This window comes from Typopeltis vanoorti, chromosome 24 (genome assembly GCF_054136105.1).
Source record: "Typopeltis vanoorti isolate ZY-2024b chromosome 24, IOZ_Tvanoo_1.0, whole genome shotgun sequence".
Taxonomy (NCBI): Eukaryota; Metazoa; Arthropoda; class Arachnida; order Uropygi; family Thelyphonidae; genus Typopeltis; species Typopeltis vanoorti.
In genome coordinates this window covers 83,248,117-83,263,942 of record NC_143572.1, presented here as the reverse complement: position 1 = coordinate 83,263,942, position 15,826 = coordinate 83,248,117, and the positions used below count along the sequence as shown (strand labels likewise).

At 34.8% G+C, this 15,826-nt stretch overlaps 1 protein-coding gene across 1 annotated transcript; it reads right to left on the bottom strand.

Moving 5' to 3' along the window:
• Nucleotides 1-10,399: 10,399 nt before the first annotated feature.
• LOC150093488 (uncharacterized) lies at nucleotides 10,400-13,590 on the bottom strand. The gene is made up of 2 exons (XM_090413786.1): nucleotides 12,975-13,590; nucleotides 10,400-12,812 (listed from the first exon to the last, which is right to left on the bottom strand). Exons 1-2 carry the CDS (start codon nucleotides 13,530-13,532, stop codon nucleotides 12,342-12,344), a joined length of 1,029 nt encoding a protein of 342 aa, XP_090269912.1. The 5' UTR covers nucleotides 13,533-13,590; the 3' UTR covers nucleotides 10,400-12,341.
• Nucleotides 13,591-15,826: the final 2,236 nt, after the last annotated feature.

Sequence of the window (15,826 nt, the reverse complement as noted above, 5' to 3'; positions counted from 1 at the left end):
TTATACCAATGTTATCAATCCAACTCTGGATCCTAGTTCTCACAAGCTTCTCCAACAACTTAACCACAACACCCGACACACAGATAGGCCTATAGTTTGATGCTCGATCACCTCCTTTATGAAGTGGCACAATCTTGCCCTCCTTCCACTCCTTAGGAACTTGACCGAGTGCAAGACTCATATTAAAAAGAATACGTCAAGGCAGATGTCAACTTCCTGGCACATTCTTTCAGAATACGTGGTGATATATTATCAAGTCCCACAGCCTTATTAACATCTATAATAAATTTAGTTTAATCCTTTATCCAAGTGTGTACGAACAAAGTTTGCACCTGAAAGTATCTTCAGGACTGGGGTAAAGTGGTACAACAGCAGGCAACTCCTTGCAAAGGTGGAGCAAGATACCAACACACCTGTCTCAGTATCTCCCATAATGCAAAACACATCTCCTTGCGGATATGTATAATGTTATTCATTAAGTGAAATGCCACTACCCAGACTATGGGAGATACTGAGACAGCAGTGTTGGTAGCTTGCTCCACCTTTGCAAGGAGTTGCCCAGTGTTGTACCACTTTACCCCAGTCCTGAAGACACTTTCAGGTGCAAACTTTGATTGCACACACTTGGATAAAGGATTAAACTAAATTTATTAAACTATATAGTCTGACCAAGTGAAAAATAAACTTTCAACATTATTAACATCTAGTTTACTCAACTCCCCATACACCTCTTGCTCACGTACAGTCAGTCTCTCCTCCCCATCTTCAATTGCTCTCAATCCCTCCATGAAGTCACATTCACAAGATTGAAAGATCTTTATGAACTGCTCATTAAGTATCTCCACCACGCATTCTGCATCAGCTGTCTTTATACCATTTTCTCCAATCAATGTCATCCTTCCATAATTATTCTTTCTTTTGCTAGCTATTTGGCTATTTTGTTTATGAAGTGTTGTGTGTTCTTTATATAGGCGGGGGAATGACCTACCAACTCCTTGAGTGTTGATGCTAATTTCTTGGCTAGGTGATAATTAGGGCTGTCTATTCCCTAACTATTGGCTGAAGCGGGACATTATGTTTTCATACCTTGGGAACACTATACATTCTGGGAGAACGAGCATAATGGGGTATCAGTTTTTTAACAGTGTCTGATGGCCATGAAGTGACAGACTTATGTAATTTCAGTTTTTTTTTTATCTTCCTCTTATCCCATTGGCACATCCTAAAGTTTATTGCATATATTTCAACTGCAACTTACTATATATTGGGGGAAACTGTACATACAACCCCTATCCATAAAAAAGAGAACAAACGATGCATTAAATTTAACAATTTTGGTGAAGCAGGCCTCTTTGATCACACCCTTAACACCCTACACCAAATTGATTGGAAAAGTACCTTATTGTTATATCATACAAAAACCTGGTATGAACGTAAATGTAAAGCCTGTGAAATTTTAATTAACCACCCTAATCTTAACAATAATGGTGGCATAGAAATCCAAAAAATTTGGATGGCACACATTCAGCCCACTTAGTTTCCAGCAAATTCTGACTTTAGGACTCTAAGCTAATTTTCAGCTTTTATTGGGCAACTATCCATACCAGTTGGTTGTAACTTATATGTATACTTATATAAGTAATTTTTTTTATTATTTTTATTTATTAATTTTTTTCTTTTTGTAAACATGTTGTTCTCCAACTTAATTTTATTTTGTAACCTAATAGAGGATGATAATAATAATAATAAAACTCCAGCTTTGATATAGTAAGTTTTTTTTTTTTTTTTCCACCAGAGATCAGGCCAATAATTGTAATGGTTGGTCAGTAACTTTAGCAAGCCAGATCATAGTGCAGCTTGTTTCTTTGTATACTCCAGATGATGACCTTAATGTGAAGATGAAAACGTCAAGTGTTTATTTTGGTTTATATTAAAATAAAGTTTTATTCCAACACGTTAATTGTTTCCATAATTTGCATAATGAGCCCTGTCAGGGCTGTGCCAACCCGAGGGTGTAAGGGATGACCGCACCTGGGCAGCAATATTGATAGGTTGGCATTTTACGTAGCTAATATCTAATTTGGATTATACAATGCAGTATTAAGGGTGGCCAATAAAAGTTGCACCTGGGTGGCAACTTTTATTGGCGTGCTCCTGGAGCCTATCAAGTTTATACACATGTGCCAATGGTGATTTCTGCCTAGAGGCAGGAAAATCTAAGGATATTCACTGAGCAGCTAAATATAAGTTCTGCTCCCTATGTGGAATTACATTAAATCACAATTAATGTCACAAGTGCAAGCATTGTCAACAGTACCATTCCAAAAATCAGCATCTATAATTCTACCAATTTTCTCAAACCTGTTAATATATGTGAATGACAACTAACCACTATTTTTATTTATAGTCTGATGTAACAGAGCTGTGTGAAGAAGAGGAAAAATGTAGCAAAAACATTGAAAAAGACTTCATGATTGTAGTCTAGGGCTAAATCTGAGAAGTTTTTCTGAGAAGTTTGGTCACCACAGTGTGAAATATAAGATATTTAAATGCAGTTCGATTGCACTTCAGCAACCAATTGTTGGTGGGCTCATTAGTAGTTCTGGACATATCTCACAGTAAACAAATATTTGGAAGACCAAACTGGAGGAAACTATCTAGCAATGAACTAATATAAGCAGGGAATGAGGTGTGGCACATCCATAGCCCTCAACGGAAAGGCCAAACCTCTGTGGTGCTAGGCACTAGTAGTAGCTTATTTTAACAAGAACTGGAACATTTTCATTGGATATATCAAATTGCTCTTTATAATTTGAAATAATCTATTCATTTCGAGGGATATTTTCTTGGAAAGGAGGATGGAGTGTTGACTTTAAACCGTTGCGTAAAACCTGCATTTTGTCTAAGGAATGGGTGTAGTTGGGTATATCAATCTAAGAGAGAAATTATTGGTGGCAGAGGGCACGCCGAAAGTGAAGGTGGGTAATAGACGAGTTAGGATGGCACCATCTGCTTCAATAAATTTGTTAGATGATTTCCGTTTTTTTTTTATTATGAAGCTGTTCTATTAATTATTTGATCTGACTTTAGAAAATTTTGTCATACCTTTGGGTCTGAACGATGTTTTTAGCGATTCCTATTTCTCTGAATATATTTATGTCTGTGGCTTTATATTGTAAAATAGCATGGGAAAGTCATAGCTCATCAAAGCCATATCTATTATATATCATACTCAGATAAGTTTAACACGAACGCGTTCCTCAATACCAGACTGGAACAACACAAACCACATCGATGTAAGCAATAATTTATTAAGTTTTGGTTGTAGCATCAATTCATAATTCTGGAATCATGACTACTATCCCATGTACAAACGTTGATTCAGGAAGATCTTAATTACTATTCCTTTCAATTTTTACTTTTAAGTTTGTCATTATTGATTATTTTGATAAAAATACCTGATGATGTATTAGATTAAAATTCCGAAATGAACTACTATTGAAATTGAATAAAACACAACACTAAAAAAAAAAAAAATAGATAGAAAATCAAGTTATAGAGATATTTGCTAAACTTGGGATTTTCATTTCTGTGACTAATACATATAGTTAATAAATGAGTGTGGGCAAGAATGATTACCAACCTTTAGGAATACAAAAGAAATTATGAGGTAAAATTAGCTGGCCAGGGCAAAGAGAATCCCAAATATTTTTATCTTTCTTGTGGGTAAGAGTAAAAGTTATTATGGAAAGATATCTTTAAGGAATGCTACTGGAACGAGAGTAACCCAACGCAAAGAAATAATTCCATTCGGTAGTGGATATATTGCGAAGGTTTTTCGTCAATTGCACTAACTCAGTTCCCAATGCGACACACATTCATGTGAGCTTTGGGAGACGACGTGTTGGAGATTTGGGAAATGGAGGCGCATGCAATATTGCAAAATCTCAACTGGAATTGTGCCATTTGAGGTTTTGCACCTGTTGGCTTATCACCGCATGTTTCAGTTGACTAGGCTGTGCAGTTAGCGTGTTAGATCTGGTACAGTTCCAGGAGAGTGGGTGGAAGGTAGGGTACTGCTATTACTTAAAGCCAATTCAACACCAGAGACTGAAAATTACAGATCTTTTAGTGAAGAGGTGATTAAAGTTAAAAAGTTAGTTTAAAGACCGAACGCAAAAGTGGTTATATCAGAATATGCTATATCATAGTGGGCATTATGTCTGTGTACATTGGATGGATTTGGTGTAAGGTAAAATGGATAGGAAGATGGTTGGAAGAAACAAATCAAAGAGTGATATATGGTGGTGTGTCGCAAAAGCTCTAACTTTAATATTTCAGTGAATAACCCATCCCTGTTTATTTTCTCCATTAACGATACTGAAAGCAATTTGAGTGATATTTAGTTGTTTGTTGATAATGCTAATTTGAGGACGACATGAGTATGTAAAACAAACATAGATCTTTCAAGATGACTTGAATAAGACGAAATCGTGTTAACATTACAATGGCTGATCTATTACTGTGGAGTTGTGAACTAGCGGTTGAAAAGGGTTCAACAATGAAATTTCATTTCTGGATATTGATCACACTACTGTTATGTGGTTGGTCGCTGAGAGGAAAAAGAATTTCAGAGACGCATATTACAAAAATTAGCAAAATAGCAGAGAAGATTATTTAGATGCTTACAAAGTTGGTGACCAGTAAGGATAAAATACTTCATTATTCTTCTTTAGAAAAGTTTGAAATGCCCGCATCTGGAGATCAAAATGAGATGATAAAAATCACTGGACTTCGAAGCTGTGAGTAAAGTCTGAGGATTTATCAAATCACCACTGTCAGAAACGAGCGAAATCTTAGTACAAAGGAGTTCTCACTTTACGAATTTTTTGGAATGGGAATTTATTTTCTACATTGAGCGCAGCAAAGGACGTGATGATCTTAATAACGTAATGATCAGGTCTATTCCTCAAAGAACGCCTAAATGTCACTTCATAATAGAGATTGAGCCAGTTACACATACATATCACAGGTCCTAACTAGAGAATGCATGCTGTATGTAAGAAAGAAAGTCGCTAGTGTAAGGTTCCCGCTGTCACGCGATGTTCTGGGAGAGCTCCCAACTCATCCATTGCTTCTGCCAACTCTATACTACACATAAAGAAGAACTTGCAGTTTTTGCTAAATGTTATTAAAAGTCGCACAATTTAATACGATCTATTTAGTGCATATATTCACATTTAATGAACGCTAATGTTAAAACCTGTTTTTATTTTATTTTTTCTACTCACTTCAGCGGCCTTTGCAGAAAACGCCGCTATGCGATGCATCGCCTGCTTACCGTGTTATGCAGAGCTTGCACACAGAACATAATTTCATCGCATAAAGTAACCTTCTACTCAGTCCTCTTGACACACAAGAGTCTTTGCTTACACCATCGCACTCTCGCCACCTTTTGCTTGGAAGTTGAGCGGCTTTCTCTTAGGCACACGTAACTGAAAACCCAATTTCAGAAGTTTTCTGAACATCGTAGATTTCGACACATTCGCACCTACTTCTTTCCATCTGCTGTGAAAATACATTACACATCGGAAACGGTTTTCCCTCGACAGTCTTCAATCTCCTCTAATCTCTTAATGTAGTTATTACCTTTCGATCGCTGCAACAGCAGTCGAAAGGTAATAGCTAATTTTTTGAAAATGAAATTTCGGTTTTACTTTTTGTAATAACTGAAGGTAATAACGAAAGGTTTGAAAACTCTGGTGATTAGAATACTGTCTCAATACTCTACTCACGCTTGCATGACAACATTTCAATTCCTTAGCTTAAAACTGTGGAGTTTGGCCTTTGCGAAAAGACCGTATACGTAACTTCTTAGCTTCCAATATGTCACTCGTTAGACCCATGTTTAGCGAATGATTAACTGAAATCCACACGGAAACGATTCGTCAAACACGAGTTAGTCCTGCAACTACTGAAATATATGCTATTCCTACGCTCTCCTCAAAACCGATCAAAGAAATTTGGAAAATCGTAATACTTTCAATCACAATAAAATTTATTCTAATTTTTTGAATGTTTTCAAATAAGTTTCTTATAATTAAAACTACATTATTATGGGATTAAATGGTAATATAATCTAAAAAGTAAGTAGATTCAGACGATGCTAATTCGTCTCTTCTCCCTTTTCTATTATTCATTATTTATTTTTATTTTTTTTTAAATATGCTAATTCATGTTTTCTAATAATTATTCTTTACAATAAAATAGAACTGCAAATAATTCAACACATTTTCTTTGATTATTCTATTTTTTTATTAGAAGGTGTGAAATCTACGGGTGGCTTTTAAGCAGTGACTGTTATGTCAGTAACAATCACTATTTGACGTAATTGAGAGAATGCTGTCACTTATGTGACATGATGCTATGGTTATTCGGTAAGCATTGAAGTACTGTTTTAACATCCCTGTACAGTGCAGTGCAACATGAGTTTTAACTTTAGTAGTTTGTCTTTGCGGCCAGTATCACAGTCTTCTTCACTTCCAGAATCCTAAATGAACCATTGGGTCACTCATGGCTGTAAGATGATATTCTTTTTTAGCCTACTCCAATAATCTCGATCTCTTGTTCTTGATGTCAGTTGAGAAAGGGAGTGATTTTCCCATTTTTTGAAGTTATCAGTCCATTTTAATCGAGGTCGGACTCTAATCCTTAATCCTGGAACGATTCCTCAAGTGCTTGATTTGGAATGACATTAGATCTCTCCACATGTCCAAACCATTTCATCTGTCTTCTTCTGATGACTGTCAGAAAATAATCAGTTTTTTCTCGTGTGTTGAATCAATCAGTTTTCAGACATTTTCATTGGTTTCATGAGCTGTATAGGGAATTCTCAAACGTCTTCTGTAAGTTTTCATTTCAAAAGACAGGAGTCTCGTCTCATCTTCCCTCACAAAGTTCAGGCCTCACAACCATATAAGAGGATAGAATTCAACAAAGTGTCAATTAGTCTTATTCTGGTTGCGATTACAATTCTGCTATCTTTTCACAATGGTTTTAACTTCTGCAGGGCCCAGTTGCCTTGGCAATTCGAAATTTAATGGCGGTTTCGAGCGACCATCTTGAATCAGTGTGCTTCCTAGATAAGTGAACTTGTTTACATTCTCAATTTATATCTTCAAGGGTTCGATGTCTGATTTTGAGTTTATCGTTTTTTTTTTTGCAGGTTTATGTTTAATCCATATTTTTTTTAATGTTCTGAAAACACGTTGGTTATCTCTTGTAATTCTTCTTCACTTTCTGCCAGATGATCGAATATCGACTGAAAAACGTAGGTTATTTATTCTTAGTCCTCAGCTACTATTCCATTGTCATATTCATGAAGAGCTTCATCTATGAAATATATTCCATTAAACAATTAAAAGAAGAGGAGACAACATGCGTCCCTGTCTCATCCCCCTTTCTGCCTGGAAAGGTTCACTGCTGTAATTTTTAATTTGAATTCCCATATCAGATGAGGAATAAAGATCTTTATTAATCTCAATGATTTTATTGTCTATACCATATAATGTTCTAAAATTTTCCATAATACCTCATGCCATATTGAGTCAAAAGCTTTCTGAAGGTATAAAAAGCTGTGTCAGATTATTTTGTAATGTTCTATGTATTTTTCACCTACTATGTGTAATGTAAAAATATGATCGATTGTATTCTGGACATTTGTAAATCTGTTTGTTCTGATAGTCTGCTTTCCATTTTCTCTTCGATTCTTCACAATAATATTTTTTAATGGATTTTGCCTGCATGGCTAATAAGTCATATTGTTTTATAGTTGCTACATTTGTTGCTGCTTCCCTTTTTAGGAATAGTTCCACACATCCTGATATAAATTTCGCAAGGTGTCTTGATGATGTCACCTCCTTCGCGTATCAATTCCATTGCAACACCATCAACAGCCGGCGAATTTTCTGTTTTTTAGGAGCTAAATGCTGCAATGACTTCTTTTGATATCGGGTAATCTCCTACCTCCGAACCTCCTGGCAAAATATCATCAGTCAATTAGGGGTCCTTTCGAAAAAGCTTGGTTGGGTAACATTTCCATCTATCAACTCTTTTCTGGTTATCCATGACAAGAGTTCTATCTTCATCTTCTATACTCCAAATAATTGCGGCAAAAAATTTGTTTATATTAATCAAATTATCAATAAAAGGATTATTTTAGGATTATTTTTATTTAGGTCCTCTGTTTTTGCATTCATCTAGTATCAGTAGGTTTCTAGCATGTTTGACTTATTTTATTAACACTCTTGATAATATTTCTATACTGCTCTATTGTCACCACTCTTAAGATGAGATATTAAATTTCTTCTTTCATCACAAAGGTCGAAAATATTTTTGGTTATCCATGGTTTATTGACTTTTCTTTTGCATCCAAGAATTTCTTCAGCTGTATCAGTTATCTTTTGTGACAGGTATTTGGTTTTTGATTCGATATTATTATATATTTTTAAGCTTGTGTAAAAAATTTGTTTTATGTTGAAATAATGTATTTATTTGGGTGGTCTTTTAATTTTTGTATACATTCTATTATATCTTTTACGAGTTGATTTTGTAGGTAATATTTCCCTCATTTTCATATTTGTGATGGCCATATTATGGTCATTGACAATATCAGCTCCAGGAAATTATCTGGTTCTTATGAGTTTGACGGAGTTTTTAAATTTTGTGATTACAAGGATTAAGTCGATTTGGTTGTGTGTTTTACCATGAGGGGAAGTCCATGTCCATCTTCTGGAAGGTTTATCTGAAAAGTTAGTAATGATGAGTTCATTTGGTAAGCAAAATTGATTAATTCAAATCCTTTTCCTTTCTGTTCCCATAGTCAGAGGGTCTGACAAATGAGAGAAAATCTTTACCAGACTGTTCCAGTTTTGTTATTCCAATCGCCCTGTGCAATCGAAAGGTGTTTTCAATTGACTCTGGTGATTGTTACATTAAGTTGACCATAAAATTCCTCTACTTCAGAATCCTCATGGGCTGTGGTTGGGGCATAGATCTGTATGATGGTGATATTGAGGTTTTCCTTAGGTGGAATAAAGCAATTCTGCTACTGATAGGATTAAATTTCATGACAGAATTTCGTGATGTTTTGTGTATCAAAAACCCAACACCTTTTCTGCTGCAATCGCATCCAGAGTAAAGAGGAATCTTTCATCTGTTGTTAGCTCTCTTGTTTTGGGCCATCGAATTTCACAGTCTTATAGCAGTCCATACATATCTATTTAGTTTGTGCTGTAGTAGTTAAATTGAACTGATTGTAGTGGATTGCCAATATTCCAGGTTCTGGTCTTTAAATAATTGCAGAATCTGAATCTAGTTTCATTATTATTTTTTTCAGTGACAGTGGTAGCACCAGTCGCTAATTTCTCATTGCCAACCCTGGAGCTGCTACCAAATAGCAATGAAGACCTTATTGAATTGTGCAACTTCTGAGCGGCATGGTATGCTGTTAGATCCTTCAGCATGAATGTCTAATGGGCAGTAAATTAAGGCAGATAGCACCATCCCATCTTCTGTCTTCACCTGCTAGCATTTAGCTAACACAGTGGGATGGCCTTCATGCCTTTGATAGCCCTACCAGTAATAATACTCCTGATGTGCTTCGCCCATCCCACCCTGGGCATTTTCATTTCGTTTCCATAATATCAGCTCTATTATTTTATAATGCAGTGATTGTAATATGTTAATAAATAAAATATTGCGTGAAATTTTTATAATTGACTTTAAAACACTTGGCAATTACAGTCGACTGTAAATGTTTCCAAAATAGAAAACTATGAACGTTTTCAAACGTTCTCTTGAACCTCATCAGATACCTTTTCCTGATGCAAGTTTTTAATAAAGGCCAACACTTCTTCCAATGGTCTACTGCACTTCTAGAAATAAGTTGCATCATGTACAAAATCTTATGGGTATGGTGTCATCTCAAATGAAACTAAACAATATGGGGAAATAAAAATTTGTATACCAATAGAGAATCATAAGAGAAATGCATGAAAAACAAAGTTTGAATTTAAAGTGATTATAAATGGGATTAGAAATTAGGTAAATAGCTGTCATAATTATAAGAGAATACTCTGTTGGGTTCATTTAGGTGAAGTTTCCTCACGGAAGTTGTCAGTTAAATTTCGATGAACAAAAAGTCGAGGAGAGAAGTATAAGACTTCTTTTGAAGTAGAGAAACGAATGTGATGAATTGATCTAATTTGCTTTTTTAGAATTGAATTTCAGTTATATCGCTGGAGTCACATTCGAAAACTATTCATTATAATTTTTAAAAAAGCTTATACATTAAAATGAGTATTTGTTAAAAGCAATGTTATTAAAATATTCTCACAACTTTACAATCAGAATTGCATTTTATTAAATTTCAGAAATTGAACCACCTCAGCAGAAATTGCATACCAATTACAATTTGTAATTTACATTTCACACGTAATAAATTGTCTGCAAAGCAGATGAACACATTTCTCATTTCACAATAAATTAAAAAAAACTGGAACGTATGAAATGGTAGTGAAAATTAAAATAAAATAAAATAAGAAAAACCATAAAACTAATTAACTGAAATTTTATTCATTCGCAAAGTCATTGAAAAAGCCCTCTGATATTTATGATGAAAAAATCTGAAAGGTGTACATTGAAGTTGCGCATTGTCGCATACTAGCTGCTGCTGTTTCCCGGCTGTCATTACGTTCTTGTTCTTTTCTACTCTGATGGTTTTGAAACATGAACTTAAAAGGGCAAGGGTAGAATGGTTTCACTTCAAAAGGTTTTTGCAAAAACATGTTATGGCTACTAGATATTATCATGTACAAAATTCACCCGAGAGTTCTCACAGAAAAAAAAATCACTGATCTGAAATATTTTTCATTTTCCTAGTGCCTTGTAAGAAAAAACTAAGCTTTTCAAATACTTCTTTGAAACACTTCTTGTTTTCTTTTCAACGTCAAGTGCGAAGCCATCGATTTAATTTAACACTTTCATTGCCAAGCTGAAAATTGGAATTTCGTGTGGTGGCCAATTTTTTTTTTATTTTTTAATTTAGTTAGCGACGCCCACGCGATAACGCGTGATCGATCGTTTGGTGAGAGCTCGCATCGTGCGATATCGCGTGATTAGCAATGAACATGTTAAACATGCGAGGAAGCGACCGAATACATTCAAAAAATAAATCGCAGGTAGTCTGTCAGGAAAGCAGTGTATTCATTCCTACAATAGAATTTTATTTCTAAATTAACAGCAAAAATTAAGCAAAAAAATTATATTGTGCCCTTCAAGTGAATGGAAAATCCATGCTTGGTATCAGCAGATTCCTGCTACAGCAACTTTGTTCAACACATAGCAATATACAAAATCTACAAGAGTTCAATTTTTGTGTGATATTAAAATCCATTCGTTGGCACTATTTCAAACTTTACGATGAATTTTCCTTCAGTCCACATAAATATATTTTTAAAACTTAAGTGTCACTTGGATAATTATTTTCGAAAAATAAAATAATAAACCTATTCACAACAAATACTTTTAAGTTATGCTTAAAAGGGCTACTTAGATAAATGCAATAATATAATTGTACATATCAAGGTAACATTTTCACCCACCACTCATCAGCTGTGTTGAATTCTTTAGTGGGTCACACCAGAGGTTCCTTTTGCGAAAATATTTTCCTGCACGCTGTATAAGTGAAAGGGTTCTCATCAGTATGTATTCTTAGATGTCTTTTCAGACTCGAACTGTCAGAAAATCTCTTGTAAATTTCACATGAAAAAAGTTTCTGTCTGGTGTGAAAACTTTTGTGTCATTTCAGATGAGACGAGTCGAGAAATTTTTTGTGAAATTTTGCAAGTAAAGGAGTAATCTCTGCTGTGCCTATTCATGTGATTTTTATGATAGCCTTATTCAGAAATTGTTTCCTGCATTTTCACGAAAAAAAAAACTTTTTAGTGAGATGGTAGCGTTCTTGGTGCTCTTTAAGGGACTGTATAGCCAAAAACCTAGAGCTACACATGGTATAAGTGAAATGTTTCTCGCCAGTATGCACTCATAGATGTCTTTCCAGACTCCAACTGTCTGAAAATCTCGTTACAAATTTCGAATGGAAACGGTTTCTCTCTGGGGAGAATACTTTCGTGTTTTTTCAGGTTAAAGGAGTGGAGGAATTTTTTGTGAAAAATTTCGCATGCAAAGGACCAATCTGTGGTGTGTGTTTTGATTTGTTTTTTTAAGATAGCCAGATTCAAAAATTGTTCAGAATATATTTTACAGGTAAAAAATTTTCATCAATCGGATGGTAGCATTTTTGATGCTTTTAGGGATTCTATAGCAGAAAACTTACAGATACACATGGGAGAAGTAAAAGAATTCTCACCAGTATGCACCCTTAGATGACTTTTCAGACTGGAACTGCTTGAAAACCTCTTGTTGCAAATTTCGCATAGAAAAGGTTTCTCACCAGTATGCACTCTTAGATGACTTTTCAGACTCGAACTGACTGAAAATTTCTTGTTGCAAATTTCACATAAAAAAGGTTTCTCACCAGTATGCACTCTTAGATGTCTTTTCAGGCTCGAACTGTCTGAAAACATCTTGTTGCAAATTTCACAAAGAAATGGTTTCTCACCAGTATGCACTCTTAGATGACTTTTCAGTGTCGAACTGTGTGAAAACTTCTTGTTGCAAATTTCACAAAAATATGGTTTCTCACCAGTATGCACCCTTAGATGACTTTTCAGAATGGAACTGCTTGAAAACTTCTTGTTGCAAATTTCGCACAGAAAAGGTTTCTCATTAGTATGCATTCTTAGATGACTCTTCAGACTGAAACTGACTGAAAACGTCTTGTTGCAAATTTCGCATAGAAAGGGTTTCTCATTAGTATGCACTCTTAAATGACTTTTTAGATTATATCTGACTGAAAAATTCTTGTTGCAAATTTCGCATAAAAAAGGTTTCTCACCGGTATGCATTCTTAGATGTCTTTTCAGGCTCGAACTGTCTGAAAACATCTTGTTGCAAATTTCACAAAGAAAGGGTTTCTCACCAGTATGCATTCTTAGATGACTTTTCAGTGTCGAACTGTGTGAAAACTTCTTGTTGCAAATTTCACAAAAAAATGGTTTCTCACCAGTATGCACTCTTAGATGACGTTTCAGAATGGAACTGCTTGAAAACTTCTTGTTGCAAATTTCGCATAGAAAAGGTTTCTCACCTGTATGTACTCTTAGATGACTTTTCAGACTCGAACTGTCTGAAAACATCTTCTTGCAAATTTCACAAAAAAATGGTTTCTCACCAGTATGCAATCTTAGGTGACTTTTCAGACTGGAACTGCTTGAAAACTTCTTGTTGCAAATTTTGCATAGAAAAGGTTTCTCATAAGTATGCATTCTTAGATGACTCTTCAGACTGGAACTGACTGAAAACGTCTTCTGGCAAATTTCGCATAGAAAAGGTTTCTCATTAGTATGCATTCTTAGATGACTTTTCAGACTGGAACTGACAGAAAACGACTTGTTACAAATTTCTCATAGAAAAGGTTTCTCACCTGTATGCACTCTTAGATGACGTTTCAGTGTCGAACTGTGTGAAAACTTCTAGTTGCATATTTCATAAAAAAATGGTTTCCCACCAGTATGCAGTCTTAGATGACTTTTCAGACTGGAACTGCTTGAAAACGTCTTGTTGCAAATTTCGCATAGAAAAGATTTCTCATTAGTATTCACTCTTGGATGACTTTTCAGACTCAAATTGTTTGATAACATCTTGATGCAATTTTCAAACAAGAAAAAGGTTTTTCACCAGTATGACTATCAGATGACTTTTCAGACAGGAACTGCCTGAAAACCTCTTGTTGCAAATTTCTGCCACGTATTTTGCAAAAAAAAAACTTTTCTTCAGTGAGTGTATGAAGATCTTCTGCCTTTTAAGGGATTAAAAAAATGAAATCGTAGAGGTATGCATAATCATTAAAAGGTTTTGCTTCAGTGAAATCTGAGATGCTTTTTAAAGCTTTGTCTATAGCCATGATTTCCTACAAATTTCATACTCAAACGGATTCTCTTTCCTGGTTAACCCTTCTGATGTGAAACAAATGCTTTATTTTATCATAAAAGGCTCTGTCACATATTTTCACAGGTTTCTCCAGGAAGGCCATACAAAGTATTTGGCGTTTTAGTTTCTGAGAGAGAGAGCAAATGTCTTGTTTTGTAGTGTTCGCAATTTCTCAAATGCACCTCAAAAGAACTAAAATAGGAAATTTTTTTTCATTCGGAAAAATGAAAATGTTTTTCAGTATTAGCCAGTTTTATGCGTCTTTGAAGACAGGACTGTAAGGGATATGTTTTCTTGCATTTTTCCGATTTCAAACGGTGTTCTAATGTGTTTAGCACAAGTTTGTGTATCTTCAAATAATATCAAATGGAAAACCGTCTGTCGCATTTCACATGTCAACAGACTTTCATTGCGGTTGCCTGTAGCCTTGTGCCTCTTCAGGTATGTAAATGAGAAAAAGTTCTTGCTGTAATTTTCACATGAAAAAAGATTCGCAACTGAGTGCATTTTCAGATGCTCTCGAAGATTTGCTGAATCAAAGAAATTCTTCTGACATGTTGTACTGAAGGAATATTTTCCTCCACATGCATTTTCTGGTGCCCTTTTAGGCAGTCACAAGTATATAAGTTTTTCGACACATTTTTACCTCTGGAGTCTATTATTGTTCGATTTCTGTGATTTCTCTCATCCGTTTTAAGTTGATCTGATCGCTTAAGGATTTGTGGAATTTTTTTTATCCAACGGATTATTTTGCATTTTCTGATATAAAAACTGTGTCTTGGATGATGCACAAACTAAATACTTTTCCCTATTTTCTTCTCAGTTGAGATAATTCCATAGGAAATGTGACTGAGCCGTTGTTTCAGGAGGAGGTTTACTCATGGTTTTTTTGAATTTGGGTCGTCAATTCCATTCATTTGATGCTTTTCCGTTACGCCACTAGAAGAGCAACTTCTTTGGAATTATTTGATTTTTATTTTGCAAATGCAGCATGAAGTGTTTACTTCAACTTAATAGTCTTCATACGATGTGGCTTATCAGCTTGGTTTCAATGCATTAGTATGCAAAATGTCTCATGGCAGTAAACCTATTCGCAATCTGTAAAGAGAAATTATGTAATTAATGCCAAATTAAAATTCCATTTAGTGAATAAAATATTCTCAACATATTAACTAATATTTAATCGCAATTAATATATTAATTTTACTCTAGAAATTTAATATTTGTAATGAATAATGAAATCAAAAATAACGGTAAAACTTTCAATTGAAAATAGCAGTATTATCACTCTTAAAATGATGATTGTGTTAACAAACCTGATTTCGTTTGCTGAACGTGGCATCACAAAACAATACGCTAAGCAGAGAGCCAAGGGGCCGTATTATATTCTGAAGTTGAATATATGCTCAGGAATAACTCTGAGAATGAATTTAGATATGAACGTATTTCTTGCAAACATGGAAACCGTGAAAAGTTTCAAAATGGCTTTTCAATCCGGGAGTGAATTTCTTAACTATTTTATTTCAGTTGGTTGTGTGTCAATTATTATTAGACGAACAATTGTGATTTACAGCTGTAGGTAGCATAAACAGCCATACTTCTGTTGATATTATTCTTTGTTCTTATGTCTTTGGATTTCTTACATCATCATTCTATGGGATGATGAAAGAAATCCAATTCTAAGGGATAATTCCCTTAGAATTGGATTTCTTTC